The 20,010-nt window shown below is 35.9% G+C and overlaps 1 protein-coding gene across 1 annotated transcript; it reads right to left on the reverse strand.

The window, feature by feature from the left end:
- Positions 1 to 5,290: 5,290 nt before the first annotated feature.
- DNAJA2 (DnaJ heat shock protein family (Hsp40) member A2) lies at positions 5,291 to 19,984 on the reverse strand. Its single transcript, XM_051979790.1, has 9 exons — positions 19,809 to 19,984; positions 17,921 to 17,980; positions 16,783 to 17,006; positions 14,174 to 14,254; positions 13,922 to 14,055; positions 13,263 to 13,459; positions 7,763 to 7,907; positions 7,469 to 7,596; positions 5,291 to 7,153 (listed from the first exon to the last, which is right to left on the reverse strand). Exons 1-9 carry the CDS (start codon positions 19,884 to 19,886, stop codon positions 6,965 to 6,967), a joined length of 1,236 nt encoding a protein of 411 aa, XP_051835750.1. The 5' UTR covers positions 19,887 to 19,984; the 3' UTR covers positions 5,291 to 6,964.
- Positions 19,985 to 20,010: the final 26 nt, after the last annotated feature.

Below are 20,010 nucleotides of genomic sequence, written 5' to 3' on the forward strand. Positions count from 1 at the left end.
ATTTGGAAAAAAAATTTTTTTAAACAAATTTAGGTGTTTATTTTTCATTTTTTGCTCCTAATTTGGAGTAAACATCCTGTTTACCAACTTCAGTATTATACATCAATAGTAAACAGTAGTTTAAAGAACAGAATACCATCCTATTTTATGGGCTTATGATATAGTAAGGAAAAATGTACTGTGTACTCGGAGGCTGTGATCTGGCAGAGGGGATTCACAAGTCAGGTAGGTTCAGGACAAGCTAATCTTTAAGGCCTTTTTTGCCTCTTAAAGTTTATGATTCTATAAAATATCACATGGCAATCCTAGGATTATAAAACCTCTTTTTGACATTAGGTCTCTCTTCCTTACTTTATTCTCTTTCCTGTTTTGGAGGGATTAAGTCTCAGATAGCTAGATAGCACTGGTGGCCCTGGAATTTGGATGCCTGTACTTTTTTTTGGCGGCGGTAGGGGGGAAGAGAACTATACATAGTTCCTAGATAGCTGACATTAATAATGACAAATCAGAGCTTCCCCATTTGAACTGTACACTTTGGGTAATTGCATCCCCTTCAAACTGAGATGAATTAGAGAAGACTGGGGAATCCTTGAATTGTCTGAGCCAGGTGATGATCTGTCAGGTCTGCCTTTGCCATGCCAACTTTCATCTAGGTTAGGGTCAGGTAATTTTCAATGACACCCCAAATGGTCTAAATTATCTGCCACAAGAGGCAAAAAAAAAAAAAAAAAAAAAAAAAAAAAAAAAGCTTTTAAAGTGGAGGGGAATAGAGGTGGAGTGAACCTTACTCTTATCAGAATTAGCTCAGAGAGGAAGTAATATACACACTTAATATGGGTACAGAAATTTATCTTACCCTGGGAAGGGGATACAAGAATAGTGAGAGGGTGATAATAGAGAAGGCATATTGGAGGATGGGGTGGTTAGAAGCAAAACACTTTTGAGGAAGGACAGGTGAAAGGAGAAAGAGAATAGAATAAATGAAAAGGAAATAGTTATCGATAGTAATTGTGAAAAAAATTTTAAAGAAAATTTCTCTCAAGGCTTCATTTCTCAAATATATAGAGAACGGAGTCAAATTTATATCTCTATATATGTATATGTATACACACACACACACACACACATATCAATAAGCCATTCTCCAACTGATAAATGATCAAAAGATATGATCTATGTCCAAAGGGCTATAAAATCATGCATACTCTTTGACCTAACAATACTATTACTTAGCATATATCCCCACAGAGATTTTTAAAAGATCTATATGTACAAAAATACTTAGAGTAGTTCTTTTTTCAGGACAAAGAATTAGAATTGAGGGGATACTCATCAATTGGGGAATGGCTTAATAAATTGTGGTATGTGATTATGATGGAATATTATTCTTCCATAAGAAATGAGCAGGATGCTCAGAAAATCCTGAAAAGTCCTCCATGAGCTTATATAAAATGAAATGCATGTATATATATATATATATATACATGTGTATAAAGTAATAACTATGTTGTGGGATGATCAGCTATGAATGACTTTGCTGTTCACAGCAATACATGATCTATAACTACTCTGAAGGACTTAAGATGGAAAATGTTATCCAAACCCAGAAAAAGAACTGATTGTCTGAATACAGAGTGAAGCATACTTTAAAAAACAAAACAAAACAGAAAACTTGTCTTGAGGGTTTTTTTTTTTTTGGGGGGGGGGCAGGGAATTGTTTTCTTTTGCAATGTGACTTTTATAGAAATGTTTTGCATAATTTTACCTGTGTCTTCTCAATGGGATGGGGGGATCTGTAGGCAGAAAGGGAAAGGATCTGGAAGATTTTTGTAAAATATTTAAAAATAAATAAAATTACACCCCAGCTTCCTAAAATATAATCATTCTTTGGGATGATGTTCTCGTTTTCTCTAAATCCTTCCCTCCCTCCCTTCCTTTTCCCCCAATTTTTTCTTTTGGATTTGGCTGTGATTTTTTTCATTTCTAATATGCTTTGCTTCACTTAGTTTGCTAGTCTGCTGTAGATAATTCACTTGCAGAGAACTGAGTTTTCAGTACTATTCTCAACTAACTGAATGCATTACCTTCATTTTAATTCCTGATGTTAATTTCCTGTAAGCTCTCTGGTATGGACTTTCTGTAAACTTGACCATTGTAGCACTATGCATGCATAGGAGCAGCTTAGTAAATATCTTTTGTTTGTTTTTAATTTTGAGTTCAAAATTCTCTACTACTCTCCTTTTCTCCTCCCTCTGAGATGGAAAACAATCTGACATAGGTTATTCATGTGTGATCATGTAAACCATATTTCCATCTTAATTGCTTTGTGAAAGAAAACTTGACCCTCCTTTCCCCCTCCCCCCCCCCAAAAAAAAAGTGAGAAAGAAAATGAAAAATACCGTTTCAATCTGTATTCAGATTCCATCAGTTCTTTTTCTGGAGGCAGATGGTATTTTTCATCATGAGTCCTTTGGAATTGTTTTGGATCATTGTATTGCTAAGAATAGTCAAGTCATTCACAATTGATCATTGTCCAATATTATTATGTATACTTTTCTCCTGGTTCTGTTCACTTCACTCTGCATCAGTTCATGCAGCTCTTCCCAGGTTTTTCTGAAATCATTCTGCTCATCATTTCTTATAACACAACAGTATTCCATTACAATCATGTACTACAACTTATTTACTCATTTCTCAATTGATGGGCATCTCATCCCCTCAATTTTCAATTCTTAGCCACCACAAAAAGAGTTGCTATAAATATTTTTATACAAATAGATCCTTTACGCCGCCTGCCTCCTCTTTAAAAAATCTCATTGGGATACAGACCTAGTAGTAGTATTGCAGGATTAAGGGGCATGCAATTTCACTTTTTTGGGTGTAGTTCCAAATTACTCTCCAGAATGATTGAATCAGTTCACAACTCCAACAGTACTTAATGCCTTTTATTGTCAAGGGAGGGCATTGAACTAGAGGCAATTTTTTTTACTTCATTCCTATCCAATTTTATTGTGTTATTATTAAAAAAAAATACCTTCAGTGTTTTGAGGATTTGCATTTATCATAAATTAGTCATAGGATATACCTGAAAGGTATCTAAAAAGGCAATCCCCTCATTTTACAGATGAAGAAACCAAGGACTAATCATTTCTCAAGTACTGCCATTCCAACTTCACAATAGCTTTCATTACACACCCTTTCCCTTCTTACAAAGATCATCTTCCACTTAGCTATTAAAATTATCTTCCTAAAGCTTAGATCTGACTTTGTTACTCTTCTCAATAAACTCCAGAAGTTTCCTCTAGGATTAAATATCAAATCTTCTGTTTAGTTTTTAATCCTTCATAATCTGGCCCTTTCCTACTTTTCCAGTCTTCTTACACTTCATACTTTTCATGTACTGATAGTAGCTTTGGTTTTTGTGCTCTTTTCACACAATCTACCATCTCCCCCCCTCTAGTTTTTACTGGCCAGCCCTCACATTTGGAATTTTTTACCTCCTGATCCTGCCTTAGTTTCAAATCTCAAGTAAAGTCTCATCTTTTTACAATCCCTTAATGCTAGTGAGGCAGTTTTTTCATAAAAAAACAGCTCCTCCAACTTCCCTTCTAGCAACCCATAGTATATCTTATTGTTCACAGAAAAGAAACTTTCCAAGCCCACACTGAAACTTTTCCATACATTAATATCTTATTAACTAGTGGGCAAATAGTCCACGTCAATGTATGAGACCTGGTTGCGCTGTGCAATGTTCAGTGGAAGCTTAGGACACTCCTTTCCCACTAAGGGTGCTCTGAAATTAATGATCTATAGCAACTTCTCTAATCTCTTGCTACTAACTTAACAGAAATTCCTTGCTATATTTACATGTTGAAGTTGGGCAACTGGCAATTTTCTTCCATTGGAGTAAATGGAAAACATGGCACCATTGATCATTGGAATTTGCTAAAACAGTATTTTCTGGAATAGTGGAGGGAGATTACTTTCCTTAATTCTCATTCATCATGGGGAAATATTTACTTTTGTTATCTACCTCTGGTTTATACATAAATTCAATTGAGAAGTTTCATTTTTGAAAATTTCATACCTAGAATAATCAAGGGATTGAAAAGCTTACCAGTATTACAGAAAATTATCAAAGTAAGGCAAGAAACTTACCTTACTATGCTAGTGTCAGTTGCTATTAATTGTTATTAATTGCTTATTAAATGCCTCTTCTAAAGTCAGTCTAATTGGGTATTAACAAATCAGTTGTCTCCTTTACCTAAATTGTAAATGATTGTCATCTGATTCATTAATCAGGAAGAATCTTACCCTGACTCTTTATCAGGGCAGGAATATCATACTATATTCTTAAATGATATACTAGTAAAGAATAAACTTTCGACAACATTGAATCAAAGATGGAAACAATTTAGAAACAGAACTAGAAGGATCCTTTAACATTACTTCTGGTCTAAATCCCTCATAAAAAGTGAGAGGTTTAGAAAAGGGTAACTGCTGTGCCCAAATCCCCATAGAGATTAAGTTAAGATTTGAATTTGGGCCTTCTAATTCTAAATCCAGTGTTCTTACCTATTAAACACTATACAAAGTAGGAGAGTATCTGGGCAAAGTATCCTAGGGAAAGCTTGAGGGAGATGTAGATAAAACTTTTAATTTTAGTATGTAAACTCTTGGAAGGCAGGGTTTACTTCATCTTTGTATCCCTGGCTTGTAGAAGTTTATTAAGTAATGCTTCCTGAAGTGAACTGAGGATCATTTTTACTAAGGACTGGATAAAAAGGGCTTAATTTAAATGAAGGCAGCATCTGAACTGGGTCCTGGGGGAAAATAAAGATGTAAATTAGTGGAGTATGCTATAACTGTGAGGTAGATGGTTTAAACTTCAGCTTCTCAAAACTGGTTTGTGACTCCTTAGGCGTTTCATCTGAAATGCTGGATTTATATACCTCCTGGGTCACATTAAAAATTACAAAAAAAGTTTAAGAAGCTCTGGTCAACATGAATACATTTATTACTGTAGAAGGCAAGATCTGGGGAAAACTAGTCCAGTTTAACTGGAACATCTCTCTGAAATGCTTAAGGGAATAACATGAAATGATTCTCAAAAGACTGACCAAAACAATTCATGGAAACTATCTAAGGAGGCAGGCTGCTGTCTATTATTCATTCCTGATTAAATTGCAGATCTTCTAAATAAGCTCATGTGCTTAAATTCTGAAGATGTTCTTTCATACTACTTTTATCTTCTCCTGGGTATGGGGCTGAAAGAAAGATTACACTGAAACACTGTTTTATAAACCTTTATTGGAAAGGCCACAAACTTTAATATTAAGTCACTGTATTTCTTTTGTTCAGTGCTTGTGGGGAAGTAACCTTGGATACAAAAATTTTGTTGATTTCTAGCCAAGGCTGGTTTTAGTTTTTGGTACAGTGGAGGTTGTTGGGTAATAATAACTTAAGTCTCATAGGCCCTGATTATTGTCAGGAATATTTCCCTGAAATTCTCACTCCTTCAGATTTTGCTAGACCTTGGAATTAATGAACCCAAAGTCTTGGTTAGCCAGGCTAATGGATGGCATAACACATAATTCAATAGTTTGGCTTTGTTTTACCTCCTTTCCTATGTATCCCATTTACAGAAGCTATTAAATGATGTAATAGATAATTTGACTTCTACCTTTCCCCCCTCAAATCAGTGTGTTCAATGAACATCTACTTGGGAGTAAAGGAAAGATCAAAGGGTAGAAAGAACAGAAACATAATAACTTCAAAACACTTTTTACACCTTCATGTTATAGTTTTACCCGATTTCTCTTATACCAGCTTAACCTTCTTACTTTTCTAAAATACTAGTAACAATCATTGCTCCCCCAATTTCAAATACTCAACTGAAAGTGGAAGACAGATCATTATTAACTTACTTAACACTTATGAATACAGCACTGTAATAGGTTCTATATAGACATGGTTCTACTACTGATTTGCTGTAACCTTAGTTGAAGCCCTATAAAAAGGGAGTATAGAAAGGCATTAGCCTGGCCAGCATTGCTGGGAGGATCAAGACTTAGTGGTTATATAACTTAAATATCCTTGTTGGCTGACACACACTACAAAGTCTCATTTTTATTACCAATAAAGCCTGTTTCTACCAAAATCCAACTTTTGTCATTTGTAACTACAAAATGGGCAGGTGCTTAGAGCACAAAAACTTTACACCAATGGGTTTTTTTTAAGGGCTGTTTACGAAGCAGAACAAGATTTTTTTCCTGCTCTCAATGTGTGTGCATCCCTCTAAAAATGTGACACATGGGATTAATTTCCACCAACTATTTTTATTACTCAGTTCAGAAACTTTCACAAGATGGTAAAAAAAAAAAAATTAAAACCAAATCAAAACGAAATGAAAACCTCCCAAAACTTCACAACCATTTCCAATGTAGTTTTCCATTGTTCCCACTCAGCTCCAAACCCATTGTGTGCAAAGCCCATTGACCATGCATCTAAATGATAGATACAGGCTATGAAATTCTTTATTCTATTTGTAGCAGCTTATGCAAGTGCAGCCAAATACAAAGCCTCAGGACAAATTGTACACAAACTTTACAATGTAGGAGTTGAATTTAAAATAGGAAACAAAATCTACACAAACTGTAAAAATCAAGCACGGATACCAGTACTGAAACTTAGAACCCATGTGAAAGGGAATCTTTTCCTTTCAAGTGCTTTATTCTGCTAGAGAACAGTCAAAATGAAGATGTAAAGCTTTGTGGTTAGTTTAAATTATACACTCTCTGTAGATACTATAACCAATTTAAAGTTACACATACAGCAATAGATGTCCATCAGTTCATCTGGATTGCTTAGACAATCCAGCTAGATCGCTGAAAACAAATCAGGCAAAACTGGAAAGTTATTTCCTCTTGTGCAACTTCTTTTCTTTTCTTTTTTAAAGCAATGTTTACTGGTGGGCACACTGTACTCCAGGTCCATGATGGCTACTTTCCTCATCAGAGCTGTCATTATAAGCCTCCCTCCTCTGACCACTGGCAGAGCCTCGAGTACTATCAAATTCCTGAAGATCTACCTCTTCTGTGTCACCAATCACACTAGGAACTTCAGGTCTAGCTGGAAGAAGGTCTTCAAGTTCCTTTAGGAAAAAGAAAAATTATTAGGCTCTTAAGGTAACATATTCAATCTTCCTTTGGACAAGATCTAAATGGAAATGCCTTTTTAATTTCTAAAGGAAAGGGATTACTGACCCTTAATGAAGCAATTACCCGGATAAAATATCAAATAAGTAGAAATAGAGAAATTTTATAAGCAAATCATATCAATATATAAAGAGGTTTTCATAATTTTGGTATCATTGTAAATTCAACAACTAAGTTTCCAAAATTAAAATAACTATCATTAATCACACAGATATCCGCTCACTACATAAATTAGTTGGTAAAATACTTACAGAAAGTTTCTCTGGACTAATCCAGTTGTTTTCAGGAAATTGTACATCAAACTTTATGTAAAGATCACCTTTTTCAAAGGGATTACGATACTGTGGCATTCCTTCTCCTCGAACTACACGGACACAGCCTTTATATTTGAAAACCCAAAAAGAGAACTATAAATCAGTATGTTATCCAGCTTAACATGCTCCAGACATATTTTGCCCAGTTTTTTAAAAGATGAAACTACACATTTTCATTAACACATGAAAACCAGGATTACATCTAATTATTGGGTCTTTAAAACAAAATACCTGGTTCAATTACTTTGCCAGGTGGATATTTCACCACAATCTGACGGGCATCTAGGTGCTTAAACGTGAACTGAAATCCACATAGTGCTTCAACAAGTCCTATCTTGTGTGTCATATGTAAATCGTTTCCATCTCTCTGAAATACCTGTGGATTGAAAAACAGAACTTAACTGTAGAATCAAGGGCTAGCATGCACACAAAGGGACTATTTTTTCTTTTTTAATTGAAATATTTTCAAAACACATTCAAGGATAATTTTTAAACACTGACCCTTGCAAAACCTTGTATTTCAATTTTTCCCTCTATCCCCTCCCCTAGATAGCAAGTAAACATAAAGGAAATGTTCTGGAAAAAACAAAAACAAAAAAAATTAACAGTTGGTTAATTTGGAGTTCAATGTATGAAAAACCTAGTGTGTGCCTGTTGTCCTCAGAGATAGAAGGAAGCAGGACTCGAGGTCCTTTATTAGTTAAGCATACTAGGATACTGATTGAGATCATCATTGCTCAATTTATCCTAAGTAAGCTCTAACAAGAAGTGGTTCACTCATGTCTTGAAGGCAGAAATGAACAGCTCTGAAGTAAGGTAGTGAGCAGCTATATTTGCTATCATTTACTTCGTTTTTCCTCAGGTTCCCTAACCTGGGGACTTGGATAATAACTATTTGTTTAATACCCAATTGTCCAGCTAATCACTGAGAATTAGGTAAGCAAAGGGTGTGACACACTGCCCTGTCTTGAAGGAATTCAATCCTGTGAGGGAGTTAGGAAATTAGAACTGGACCTGAAATGAAATATGAGCATGCAACTTTGAGAGCTAAACTGTGGTACAGATTCCAGGTAATGAAGAAAATCAAGAAGGGATGAACAAATGCTAGAAAAGACAAGGAAAGAATGGACAGGATTGGGACTGGCTGAACACATCTTAAGATAAGAGAAAAAGCCAAGGCAAGATAGCCAAGTATCTGGAGACATTTATTAAGAACATTACTGCATTAACACTTCCTAGCTGTGTGACCTTAGGCAAGTCACTTCAACTCTAATTGCACCTCAGGAAAAAAAAATTATGCTGACAAAAAATTTCAAGATATACAAGTAGCTTGGGAGCACAGTGCATTGAACATTTCAAATCAGGAAAACCCAACTCAAATTACTGGCAAGCCCTGGCAAGTCAGTTAAACTCTTTCAGTCTGGTTTTCCTCATCTGTAAAATGAGACTAATTAATAACTCTTACTTAAAAAAAAAAACTCTAAAGGATCAAAAGAAATATGTAAAGCACTCCACAAACCTTAAGTGCTATAGTGCTATATAAATGCTGGCCATTTTTAATACAATATATTTTAAAACACTTGCTTTATCCTGAATTCCTGTACAAATTTGATTTTACAACTCTTGTGAACAATGAATAAGATCTCTGAACTAAACAGCTAGCCCTAAGTGGATAGGTGTATATTAATTAGCATAGGGCAATTCAAGAAACTGAAATAGCAAAAGCTGTATTTCTCCTAATATTTACAGAGCACTTCATGTATATTTTTATTTAGTCCCCTCAAGTACCTTGCAGATACTAATAGATAATATGCCCATTTTAAACAAGAGGAAACTGAGATTGAGAAAGGTCAAAATGACTTGTTCATAGTCACAGAATTAAGTGTCAGAGATGGGATTCAAGTTCAGTGCTTATCCAACCAATAACCTATTTCAAAACTGAACCATTACAGTAGTCCTTTGGAGATGGTTTAGAGAGGCCCTCATTTTAGAAAATATGGGTAGTAATCAATTTACAAGCAAGCTCCCAAAACCCAATTCCTAAAATGGTTTGGAACTCTATACTCATTTTTCTGAAATAAATGGTCTAGTCTATAATATTAGGAACAGAGACTGGATCAACTTTTCTTCAAGTCTTATGTAGTCTGAAGAGCTGTACTAAGATTTTATTAGGAATATGAAGACATCTTGAACTTAGTGGAACTTGAATTCAAGTCTTCCTGGCAGTTCTTTGTACACTACTTTAAATTGCCTTTCATAACAGGTGAAATATGAAAAATAATAGAAGACAATATTTACTGTATTTTTAGCTTTTAAGCACAGAATAAAATAAATTGCTTAGGAAAAAAAAATTATCTTGTATGCTAATACTTTGGGGAAAACAGATTTAAATTAGAGAATAGGGTAGTGAATGGACAGGGATAAAGGAATCCCAGATTCTAGAGATCTGACTCTGCTACTGGCTGTATAACCATGGCAATTCTCTTTCCAGGGCCTCCACTTTTTTCCTTATAAAATAAAAAAGGTGCTAGACTCAGGGATCATTATTTTGCTTTACAATATCAAAACAGAATGTACACTTGCCTCCCCCCTTACCCCAGACAGATAAGTGGGAGGCTTGTATGTGTATGTATGAGTTATGTAAAAGCTAGGAAGGAGATATAGGGAGCAAGTACAATGCCAATCCAATGAATCTACCATCTATCTTACTTCATATATCCTTTTAACCTCCTCCCTCATGCTAGAAGAGCTATTGGTTTTAAGTAGAAAATTTAATATAGTTTGGGTTGATTAATGCTAATGTGAAAACCACTTTGAGGTTCTGGTATGTTTAGGCACTCACTATAAAAAGTATCAACCAATTTCATAGCTGTATAACAATAAGGGAGTTCTGATGTAAGGAGCTTTATTTGTGCTTTTATTTGCTTAAATTTTAGCTTTTGAACTTTTAAGTCAAATAAAAGTATATAACGTATGGAAAGTACCTTAAACTTGGATTTTATTAGTATATGTGTCTTCAAAAAAAAAAGTTTATTTCAGTTTACCCTGTTAGCATGGTAAACTGAGGAAGCATATAGCATTTCTAAAAAACTTCAAGCAGCAGCAAGGGAATCTCTTGGTCAAAGCACAGCCTGCTACACAGATCCAGGAAAGCTAAATATCTAACACAGATAGCTCTTGACTGTTTATACCTATTGTAATAGATGCAACAAAAGAGCAGAATATTAAAAAACACATTTTAAATATATATTATGTATATTAAATGTAGAATGTATTTTCTGATGTTTTGAGAGAACAGATTTGATAAGGAATCATAGTGGTGCTTTAAGAGTGGCAAGAGATGTTGATTCATAATAGTACATCTATTCAATGTGCTTTTCCATGGTTACGAAAGACAAGACGGAACAGCTTGTGGTCACATTTTCCTCCAACAGAAACTATCTGAAAATGAAAGAAGCCATGCTTCTCATCTGCATGGGGGAAAAAACTAATTACTAACTGCATTTTTAAAAAAAAATAGTAAATAATTCCTAGCGGTATTCAAGTTTGTTTCTGCTATAACACTATGTAAGCACAGGTCATCTTTTCTCTTTATATTATTTCACTTGGTGATTTCATCAGTCCCCCTGAGCTCAGTTATTAAGGCAGATGATTCTCATCTACCTATTTAGCCCTAGTCTCTTTGAGCTACAAGTGTAGGATCACTAACTCAATGTTCTTTCATTCGATCAAAAATTCAAAATTTCCAAAACCCATGATCTTTCTAACCAAATCCTCTCCCTTTTTTTGAATTTCTCCATGACTATTAAAGGCATTACTATTCTTTCTAGACTCAGGCTAACCAATCTTGCACATCTAACATACTGCCAGAAATTATGCTATCTTCACAATGTTTCTTTTATGACCCCCTCTGTCCACTCTAGTTGAGGCCCTTATGACTTCTCATCTGAATAATCACAAATGCCTTTTCAATAGGTCTCTCTGCTTTACACCCAACTGTTAAAGTGATTTTGTTAAAGCACAGGTAGTTCTCATCATGCCACTCCTTTATCCTCAAATCTCCAGTGGCTCCCTATTACTTAGAAGATCAAAATAAAAGTTCTGTATTTGCCAATTACAGTTTCTCATAATCAGATCCTTTCTTACCAACTCACACTTCCAGTTTTCTTATACTTTAATTTCTCGATGCATTTACAGTGATGGCCTACTTGCTGTGTCTTCATAATATTTTCCATCTCTATGCCATTGCACTGGCTTGTCCCATGCTCTATCCCTTTACCTCTCTCTGCCTTAGTTTCTATTCTCCTTCCAAGATATAGCTCAAATCTCACTTCCTGACATGAGCCAGATGTGAAAGAACTGCCAACATCAGATACATTTACAATAGTTAACATAAAATTTAGTGGTCAAAGAATAAACAGACAATTTGCAAAGGAGATAATCTGAGAAATGCAAATTAAAACCTTTAGATACTTTTTTTTTACTAGAATGGCAAAACTCAAAGAAAAAGGGTTAAAATGTTAGTTAAGATGAGGAAAAAGGCATGCTAATTTGTTGATGAGACAGCAATATGATTTTTTTTTCTGACTAGATCAAAACCTAGAGCTAACCATTTAGAGAATGATGAAATCATATCAGAATTATTATATAGCTATGAAGAACAATAACTAAGAAGCACATAAGGAATTAGATGAAGTGACATTCAATGAATGAAATCAGAACCAGGGTCAAATAAGGTAAAACTTGTAAAGTCCTAAGTGGCCAAAGAACAGAACCATTTTTCTCTGCCTATTCATTAACTCACAAATGAATTATTAAAGGATAAAGTTTTAGGGCAAGATATATCAACTTCTGATTTATCTGATATTTGTTTTTGCCAGTTAAGTTTACATTAAAAAAAATAATAATAAAGTGCTGCTGTATGTTCTAGCTCAGAGCATTCTAGTTTCCTCAAGAAGGTGAAGCTTAAAGAAAATATTTCAATTTTGGCTAACTGCTCAATTTTCTTTTTTATGAGGCAATTTGGAATTAAGTGCAAGGTTATATAGCTAAGAAGTGTTTGAAGCTAAATTTGAATTCAGATCCTCTAGATTCTGGAGCTAGCTCCACAGCACCATCTAGCTACCTTCAATTTTCTTCTATTGTTTTTGAAACAAGGAAAATAAAGAATACAGCTAAGTTTTAACAGTGCGTTATATTTCATCATTCTCTTATGTCGAAACCCAGAATGGTCATCTTACCACCTTTTCACAACCTCTTGTTTTCTACTTTAGAGATTTGGTTACTCTAGCCCACCAAACAAAATTCTATTGTGAACAACCTGCCATTATTGACTTTAAAGGCAACTTCCCTCCTACCTAACATTATGTTTGTCTCAATCTAAAAAAGCAAATAGACCCCAACTCAAACCAGATATGTGACATTAGGGTTTCACTTTTGAATGACTAAATTAAAAAAAAAAAGTCCATGAAAACATAAAATATATTTATTGTATACTATACCCTCAATTAAAAATAAATTTATCAAACACCTATTTTTAAATGACATCCATTAATAATAACTAAACTGAGGTGCTAATATCCCATTACCTCAAACTATAACTACTCTCCACACTTTCCAATAGAAATCATTTGTCAACTTCCCTTTAGGTTCAATCAAAATAATATGGCTGCCATAGACAAATAAATTTCCTCTATGTCACACATCTAGTTACATCAATCAAAGAAATTACCTCATGCTCCTTCTCTTGTAGCAAAAGAACAATGTCTCCTGGTTCCACTCCTGGGGCCTGGTCTGCTTCTCCAGTAAATGTAATTCTCTGTCCATGTTTCATTCCTTTATCTACATGGACTTCAAGAATTTTCACTTCTTTTATCACCTTCTTTCCTTCACATTTTTTACAACGATCTTTCTCATTAATTACTTCTCCTAGAAAAAATTATGATATATATTTTTAAAAATATGCTGTTCATGATCAATCAAAACAAATTCTACCTGGCCATGTTTAAAAAAAAATCTCTAGTCACTAATGTTTATCATCTCTCTTTCAGAAAGTGGGTAAGCATATTTCAGCCTGTAACCCTAGGTATTTTAACCACACTGAGAAAGTGTTACTTTGTCTCCATCAATATCAAAATTCTTGGAAGTAAAAACTAATTTTAAATTCTTCACTTATCTAAATGTTAACTAAATCAATTTGCTGTCACCCACTCCATTCAAATAACCTTTAAAATAAAAAGAGAAATTATTCTAAGTTTTGTATAATTCAAGAAGAAAACAGAACTGTTTATCATTTATCTTATTAGAGATGAAACATCTCAAACCAATTTAGAGGCAATAGTCATTTATTCTGATGATGAAAAAAGCAAAGGAAAAGAAATGTAGGCATACCTTCTCCATTACAATCAGAACACACAGATTGCATCTGCTGTACCATCCCAGGAGCCAGTTGTCTTATCATTATTCGCACACCTCGACCTCGACATGCACTACATTTCTGAACAGCTCCTGTCTTGCCACCTTGGCTAAAGATGAAGCAGATTTCTTAATGAAATTTAACAGAAAACCCATGGTATAAGATTTTGTTATTAAAATAACTGAAAGAAACCTTCCTAATAAGACAAAATAAAAATATACACTTACCCACTGCATGCACTACAAAGAACATTTTTGCTAAGCTGCAGTTTGGTGGTCTTGCCATTATAAAGATCTTCTAAGGACACCCTGAAAATATAAAAATAAGATTAAGTTCAACTTTCAGTATTGCTGAATCAGCATTTAGCACTAACATGTTTTTTTCCATATCCAATTTCACAACACTTTTACAATAGAGAATTACTAAGCAATCCTTTTAAAAATCAATCCAACTGATGTTTTATTGTTGTGGCTGTGCTATGAAGCAGAGTTTCTTATAGGTGGAACAGGCTAAGTAGGACTTCTCATACATTGGAATATAAAGCCAAGCTTTCTGGTTTTTGTTCTTCTAAATGCACTGATAAGACTTGACAGGAACAAAATTCTACTATGGGTTAGAGCAGAGGTAGAGAGGGTGGGGGAAGCCTAATGAGTGTTCTTAGTCCTTAGTATAGAGGATCTAGTCACCCTCCAGATTAAATAAAATGTTTCTAACCCTTTTCAACAAAAGCAGAGTGGAGGAAAAAGGCATACTTTCTTTATTGCAGAACACACTGCAGATAATATGCTATCACTAGAGCCAAAATGGACTCATCCGGTGTCTGAGCTATACCAATTGGTGAGTTAAATGAGGACAAACTCAAATAGTACACTGTAATCTACGTGGCTCCAGATCATGCCTTCCACCTTCACCATCTTTCTTGCCACATGTATTTGCAACCAGTCCTCTCTTAGCTCTCTTAATGGTAAGCAAATCAATACTCTCATTGCTTCTGGGAGGAGCAATGGAATGGAATCAATGCACTCTTCTCACATTGCAGTGGCTTCCAAAAACCAAAACATCATTCCTAGTCTACTAGTGCTCATTAGAATGTAAATTCCTTGAGGGCAGAGATAGTCTTCAATTTTTATTTTCAATTAGCACAGTGCTTGACAAAAGTGAAGATTTACTAAATGTTTTTCACTCAAGTAATGGAAGAAACCTTTGAAAATATAACTTCAACAAAAGAAACCCTCAAGTTTCGCATTCTTTTTCCAGCCAATTTCAAGCTAGTATTTATAAACACACAGGCTGAAAAATTAATCACTCTGCAATTAATTTAGTGATGGGATAGGCAAATGCTCACAATGGAGGATTTATCTGAACCCATGCTAGAAAATTTTCTAGCTTGACAGAATCTGCTAGAGTCACACTATTTGGAAAAACTAGGCTGGAACACCACCACAAACTCCAATGAAAAAAGGAGTTTAATTCAAATTTATCATTATGCTCTATTCGCATGTAAAGGGGCCTAGACATATTCTTGGATAAAATATTGAGTAACATTTTCAATTAATGACATCTTTCCAGCTCAGACAATATTTTATATTTGAAACTATCTAATCTAATGGTTAAAAGATAAATAAATGTACTGTATGTATTCATGTTCTTCTAGATCCAAAAGAGCTTCAAATAGAGAAAAATCCTAGTTGAAAATATACAGACCCAAGGCTTGTTCTAAAAAAAATGTAAAGGAACCATAACAGTATTTACAGTCATTTGGAAAAAACAAAAACAAAACCCCCAAATCTCACAGTCCTCCCCATTACCTTAATATCACAACTAAATAAAGCAATACTAAAGATAATACAAAGACATTCTAGTCTCAAACTTGGATGCTGTACAGATATAAAAATATGATGAACTAAATTCATACCTCCCTGGAATAGAACATAAAATTTTCATAAAGTTTTCTCAGAGATTAAGGGAAAATACATTCTTTAAATCCCAGTAGTACTGAATATAAAAGGCAAAAAATTAATTAAGTTCATATTAATTTCATTTTTTACTCAAATGTGAAAGCTAGGTAGCTAGAAATACTAATAGAGTACTTAATTTTCTGAAACTAAGGAATTCTTCAGTTACTGTTAATCCATATAACATTTAATAGGGAAAAAAAAAACTTTCTATGTTACATAATGTGAAACAGCCATTTTCAAATCTTAGAGGACTTCTAGGTTCCAAGTACAAAATCAAGGTCAGAGACTGATCATATGCTGGCAGGTTAGTATAGGCTAAAAGCCAAATTACTCCAACAGAAATATAGGGTCTTATGCTAAGGAATCAATCTGACTTTACTTGTAAACAAATCTACCACTTTATATGAATTTGATGGGTTCTATCTAACTAGAGTTAACACAAACATTTAATTACTTCAAAATAGAACAGCTTTGAAGATTTTGGTCATATCAGCCTCAGAAGCACTTCACAAAAGCACCTTCCAAAAAAGTGAAATTAAAACAGGCCAAAATCAGAACTAAAGTACAACCATGTAACTTGTATAATAAAACTAGTTTCATGGAAGGGCACAAACACAGTTTTTCTGATACACACCATGCCACTTGGCACCTTCATTACTCAAAATCTTGAACTGTCTAGGCTTCAACCCAGAAAATGTGTGCCAATGGACTTGAACCTAAGCATTCTTCTCCCTGAGGTTGAGTTCTCTATCCCCTGCTGCCTCTTCCTAAAACAAGCAAATGCTACAGGCATACAAAATATTGGTAATTCTAAAACTTAATTTTAATTCTCAATAAGTACATTAACTATAACAATTCAATTACAAAAAAATACTCACTTGAGTGGATGCATCATGTCCTCACCTCTTCTTCTACCATTTCGACTTCTATTTTGATTACCCATAAAACTGAACAATCCTCCACCAAAAATGTGAGAAAAAATGTCATCCATGCCACTGCCTCCACCACTACCTTCTCGAAGGCCTTGCTCTCCATACCGATCATAGAGCTCCCGTTTCTCAGGGTTTGATAAAACTTCATATGCGAAACTGATTTCTTTGAACTACAAAAGAAAATTTTAAAAATCAATTTTAGTGCTGGAAGAGAGCTCAAGAGTTCCTCTATTTGGTTGACTAGATAGAGATAGGGCTAGAAGGTGGATCTTCTAACTTTTTCAGGGCTCTCTGATTTATAAGATTTCTTTTTCAGAGGAACAAAAAAGTCACAATTAATTCTCTATTATTCATTATTAAGGATTAATGCTAAAAATATTTTTTCTTTGCTTTCTATTTTCCCACTGCAGCAAATAACCCTCTTGATTATATTTTGGTTAGGCTAACATTAAAATCTGTTTATATTACTGTCTAGCCACACACACTGACAAGTGGGTATAGCAATCAAGCTAATTAAAAACCTGCTGCAGTATATCCAAATATTGTTAATCTAAATTTATCAAATAGGGAACTAGAAATAATGTTCAATCATATAATCTAATAATGAGGAAACTAAGCCCAGAAAACTCAAGTGACTCACTCAAGGTCACAACATATAAATCTTTCCATCACCCCAAGATGTCTCTTTCTGTACTTTTGCTTGTGCTGTTTCTCATTTTAGGAATTGTCTTTCCCCACCACTGATTTACAAACCAACCCTTTAATGTCCAAAGCAAATATCAAGTCCTTAAGTAAGACTTCCATAATTCCTTCCCTTCAGCAATTACCTTCACCCCAATTCAGAACTAATAAGATACTTTCCTTGCAATTTTCATATACTTATGCATTATTTTATACTAGTTATTTGTATATGTGTATTTCCCCATAAAGACTGCAAATGCTCTAAGAGCAGGGATTTACTTTATGAAGATGATTTAGGGGAGAAATCCAAAAATTTTGTACATAGTAGTCTCCAAAATTCATTATAAAACATAAACACTAAATACCTTGTAAAAGACAAAATTTCAAATATCTAAAAACTTACTTTGTCCCCGGCATTTGGATTCTTATCAGGGTGGTATTCCTTGGCCAACTTTCTATAAGCCTTTAAGAAAGGACAACAAAGTTATTCACATGACTAGCTTAAAAGACTATACACTTTTTTGAATAAGAATTTAAAGTAAAAAAAAAAATCTATCAAGCTTATATCCTAAATTTATGTAGCTCCTTTCTACCAGGATACTTTAATAATTTCAGTTTCAATATAATTTGGTTATGTAGCCAAAACATCCCAGTTACAATTATTGCTGCAGAGTTAAAAAATGAGATACAAATAATAGTAAGAAAAATATACAGTGGAACATTGTTTCATCCCCTCACTTATTCTTGAGTGTTTTATTGAAAAGAATCGAGCAAAAAGTTTTCAATCATTTACATATGTGCTAGGAATTAATGAATATTCAGAGCGGATGGTAAAAAGACTTTAGTCCATGTCCAAATCACAGGCCAACTACCCAACCAGGAACAGGAAAAAACAAAACTACTAAATAGGCTTATAACTTGTTTTCTTACAGGAATACTGTGGGTAATTAAGTCATACTGTGCTCTTTGGCTTGACTGAATTGGAAACACACGCTAAACTATTAGATTAAACACCAATTTTACTAAAGTCTTCACGCAGAGAAATGAATTATATAATAGTAAATCACTTCCGGTAAGGTGACAGGAAGCCCATTTTCAGAGATTTTACTCCCAGAAGTCCTCAGCCTCACTGCTTAGGATAATTCCTTTTCAGCTAGTTCACAAATTTTGATATTACGTCTAAAGAATGCTGTGAAGATTAATTAAATATCTTAAGAATTCTGAAATTGACAGGTGAAAGACCGAAGCACTACAACAAATAGAGGTCTTCCATTTCTTTCTTTTTTTTTTTTTTAGGGAGGGCTCTCAAGTGTTTACTTCAGACCAAGCACAAGCTTCATACTAGTAGAACTAACACTTTGACCAGGCTTCACAACAATGCAGCCCAACGTGTCCATGTGCTACGCCCCAGGTTAGTCACCCATGCTGATGAGGCATGTTATGAAGTAGCAACAGCATCCACGAAAACAGTTCTCACATTCACAGCTGCTCCAATGCTAATAGGAGCTCGGGGCCGGATAATGCCGGGACCTTTTTCCTAGCACCAGCCCATAGGACAATCAGGAGTGGGCCCGAAGGAGGGCAAAGGGCTTCAGCCACTGATGACATAGTGTAAAGATTCTTCTCAACTAACCTTCTCTCTCGTCCCAATGTACACATCCCTTTTATCTGTGGCTGCTTTACTAAGAAAAGGGTAAAAGCCGGGCTGAGGATGCACCCCCGTGCCTTGGTTCAACCTGTTCTTCCAGGGGTGGTGACCTCGGCACCGGGATGCCAGGGAGGTGGGGCGGTTTTTGGGGCCGGCCACAGGGCGGAGGTTTCTGCGCCTGGGCCTCGAGGGTTTTCCTTGTTTAGGGGAAGGTACAGCATGAAAAAGCGAGTAGGAGGCCCCAGGACGTTTCCCCAGGGAGCACCGGCCTCCATTTCCGCCCGGCATCGCTGCTCCCAAGGTCAGCAGGATGAGTAGGATCGGGGGGGTGGGGGTGGGGGAGCTACCGGTGCGGCGGCAGCAGGAAGCCGAAGGAGGAAGGGAGCCGCCTGGAGGCCGAGGCCCGGGCGCCGCATGTGGGCCCCAGCCAGGCCTGCTCCGCTTTCCCCGGCAGGCCCCGGTGCGGCCTCAAACCCCGTACGCCGTACAACTCCTCCCGCCTCTGGCCCCTCGCCCCGCTGGGGGCTGCCCAGCTCTAAGCCTGCCCCGCGTCTGAGCCCGAGTCCCGACCCCGCGCCGGTCGGCCGGCCGGCCGGTCGCCCGCCAGCCGGCTCCGCGCCGCACCGCCCGCGCATGCCGCTACCTTCTTCAGCTCGTTCTCGCTGGCGCCTGGAGGAACCCCGAGGATGTCGTAGAGCTTTGTATCGGCCACGTTCGCCATCGCGGGGCAGAGGGCGGGAGACTGCAGAAAGCGGCGGCGAACCCGGGCCCTCGAGCGGCAGCAGCGGCGGCGGCTGAGGAGAAGGAGACGCGAGAGGTGGAGGAGGGAAGAAGAGGAGGGGTTG

Source organism: Antechinus flavipes, chromosome 2, assembly GCF_016432865.1.
Source record: "Antechinus flavipes isolate AdamAnt ecotype Samford, QLD, Australia chromosome 2, AdamAnt_v2, whole genome shotgun sequence".
Classification (NCBI taxonomy): domain Eukaryota; kingdom Metazoa; phylum Chordata; class Mammalia; order Dasyuromorphia; family Dasyuridae; genus Antechinus; species Antechinus flavipes.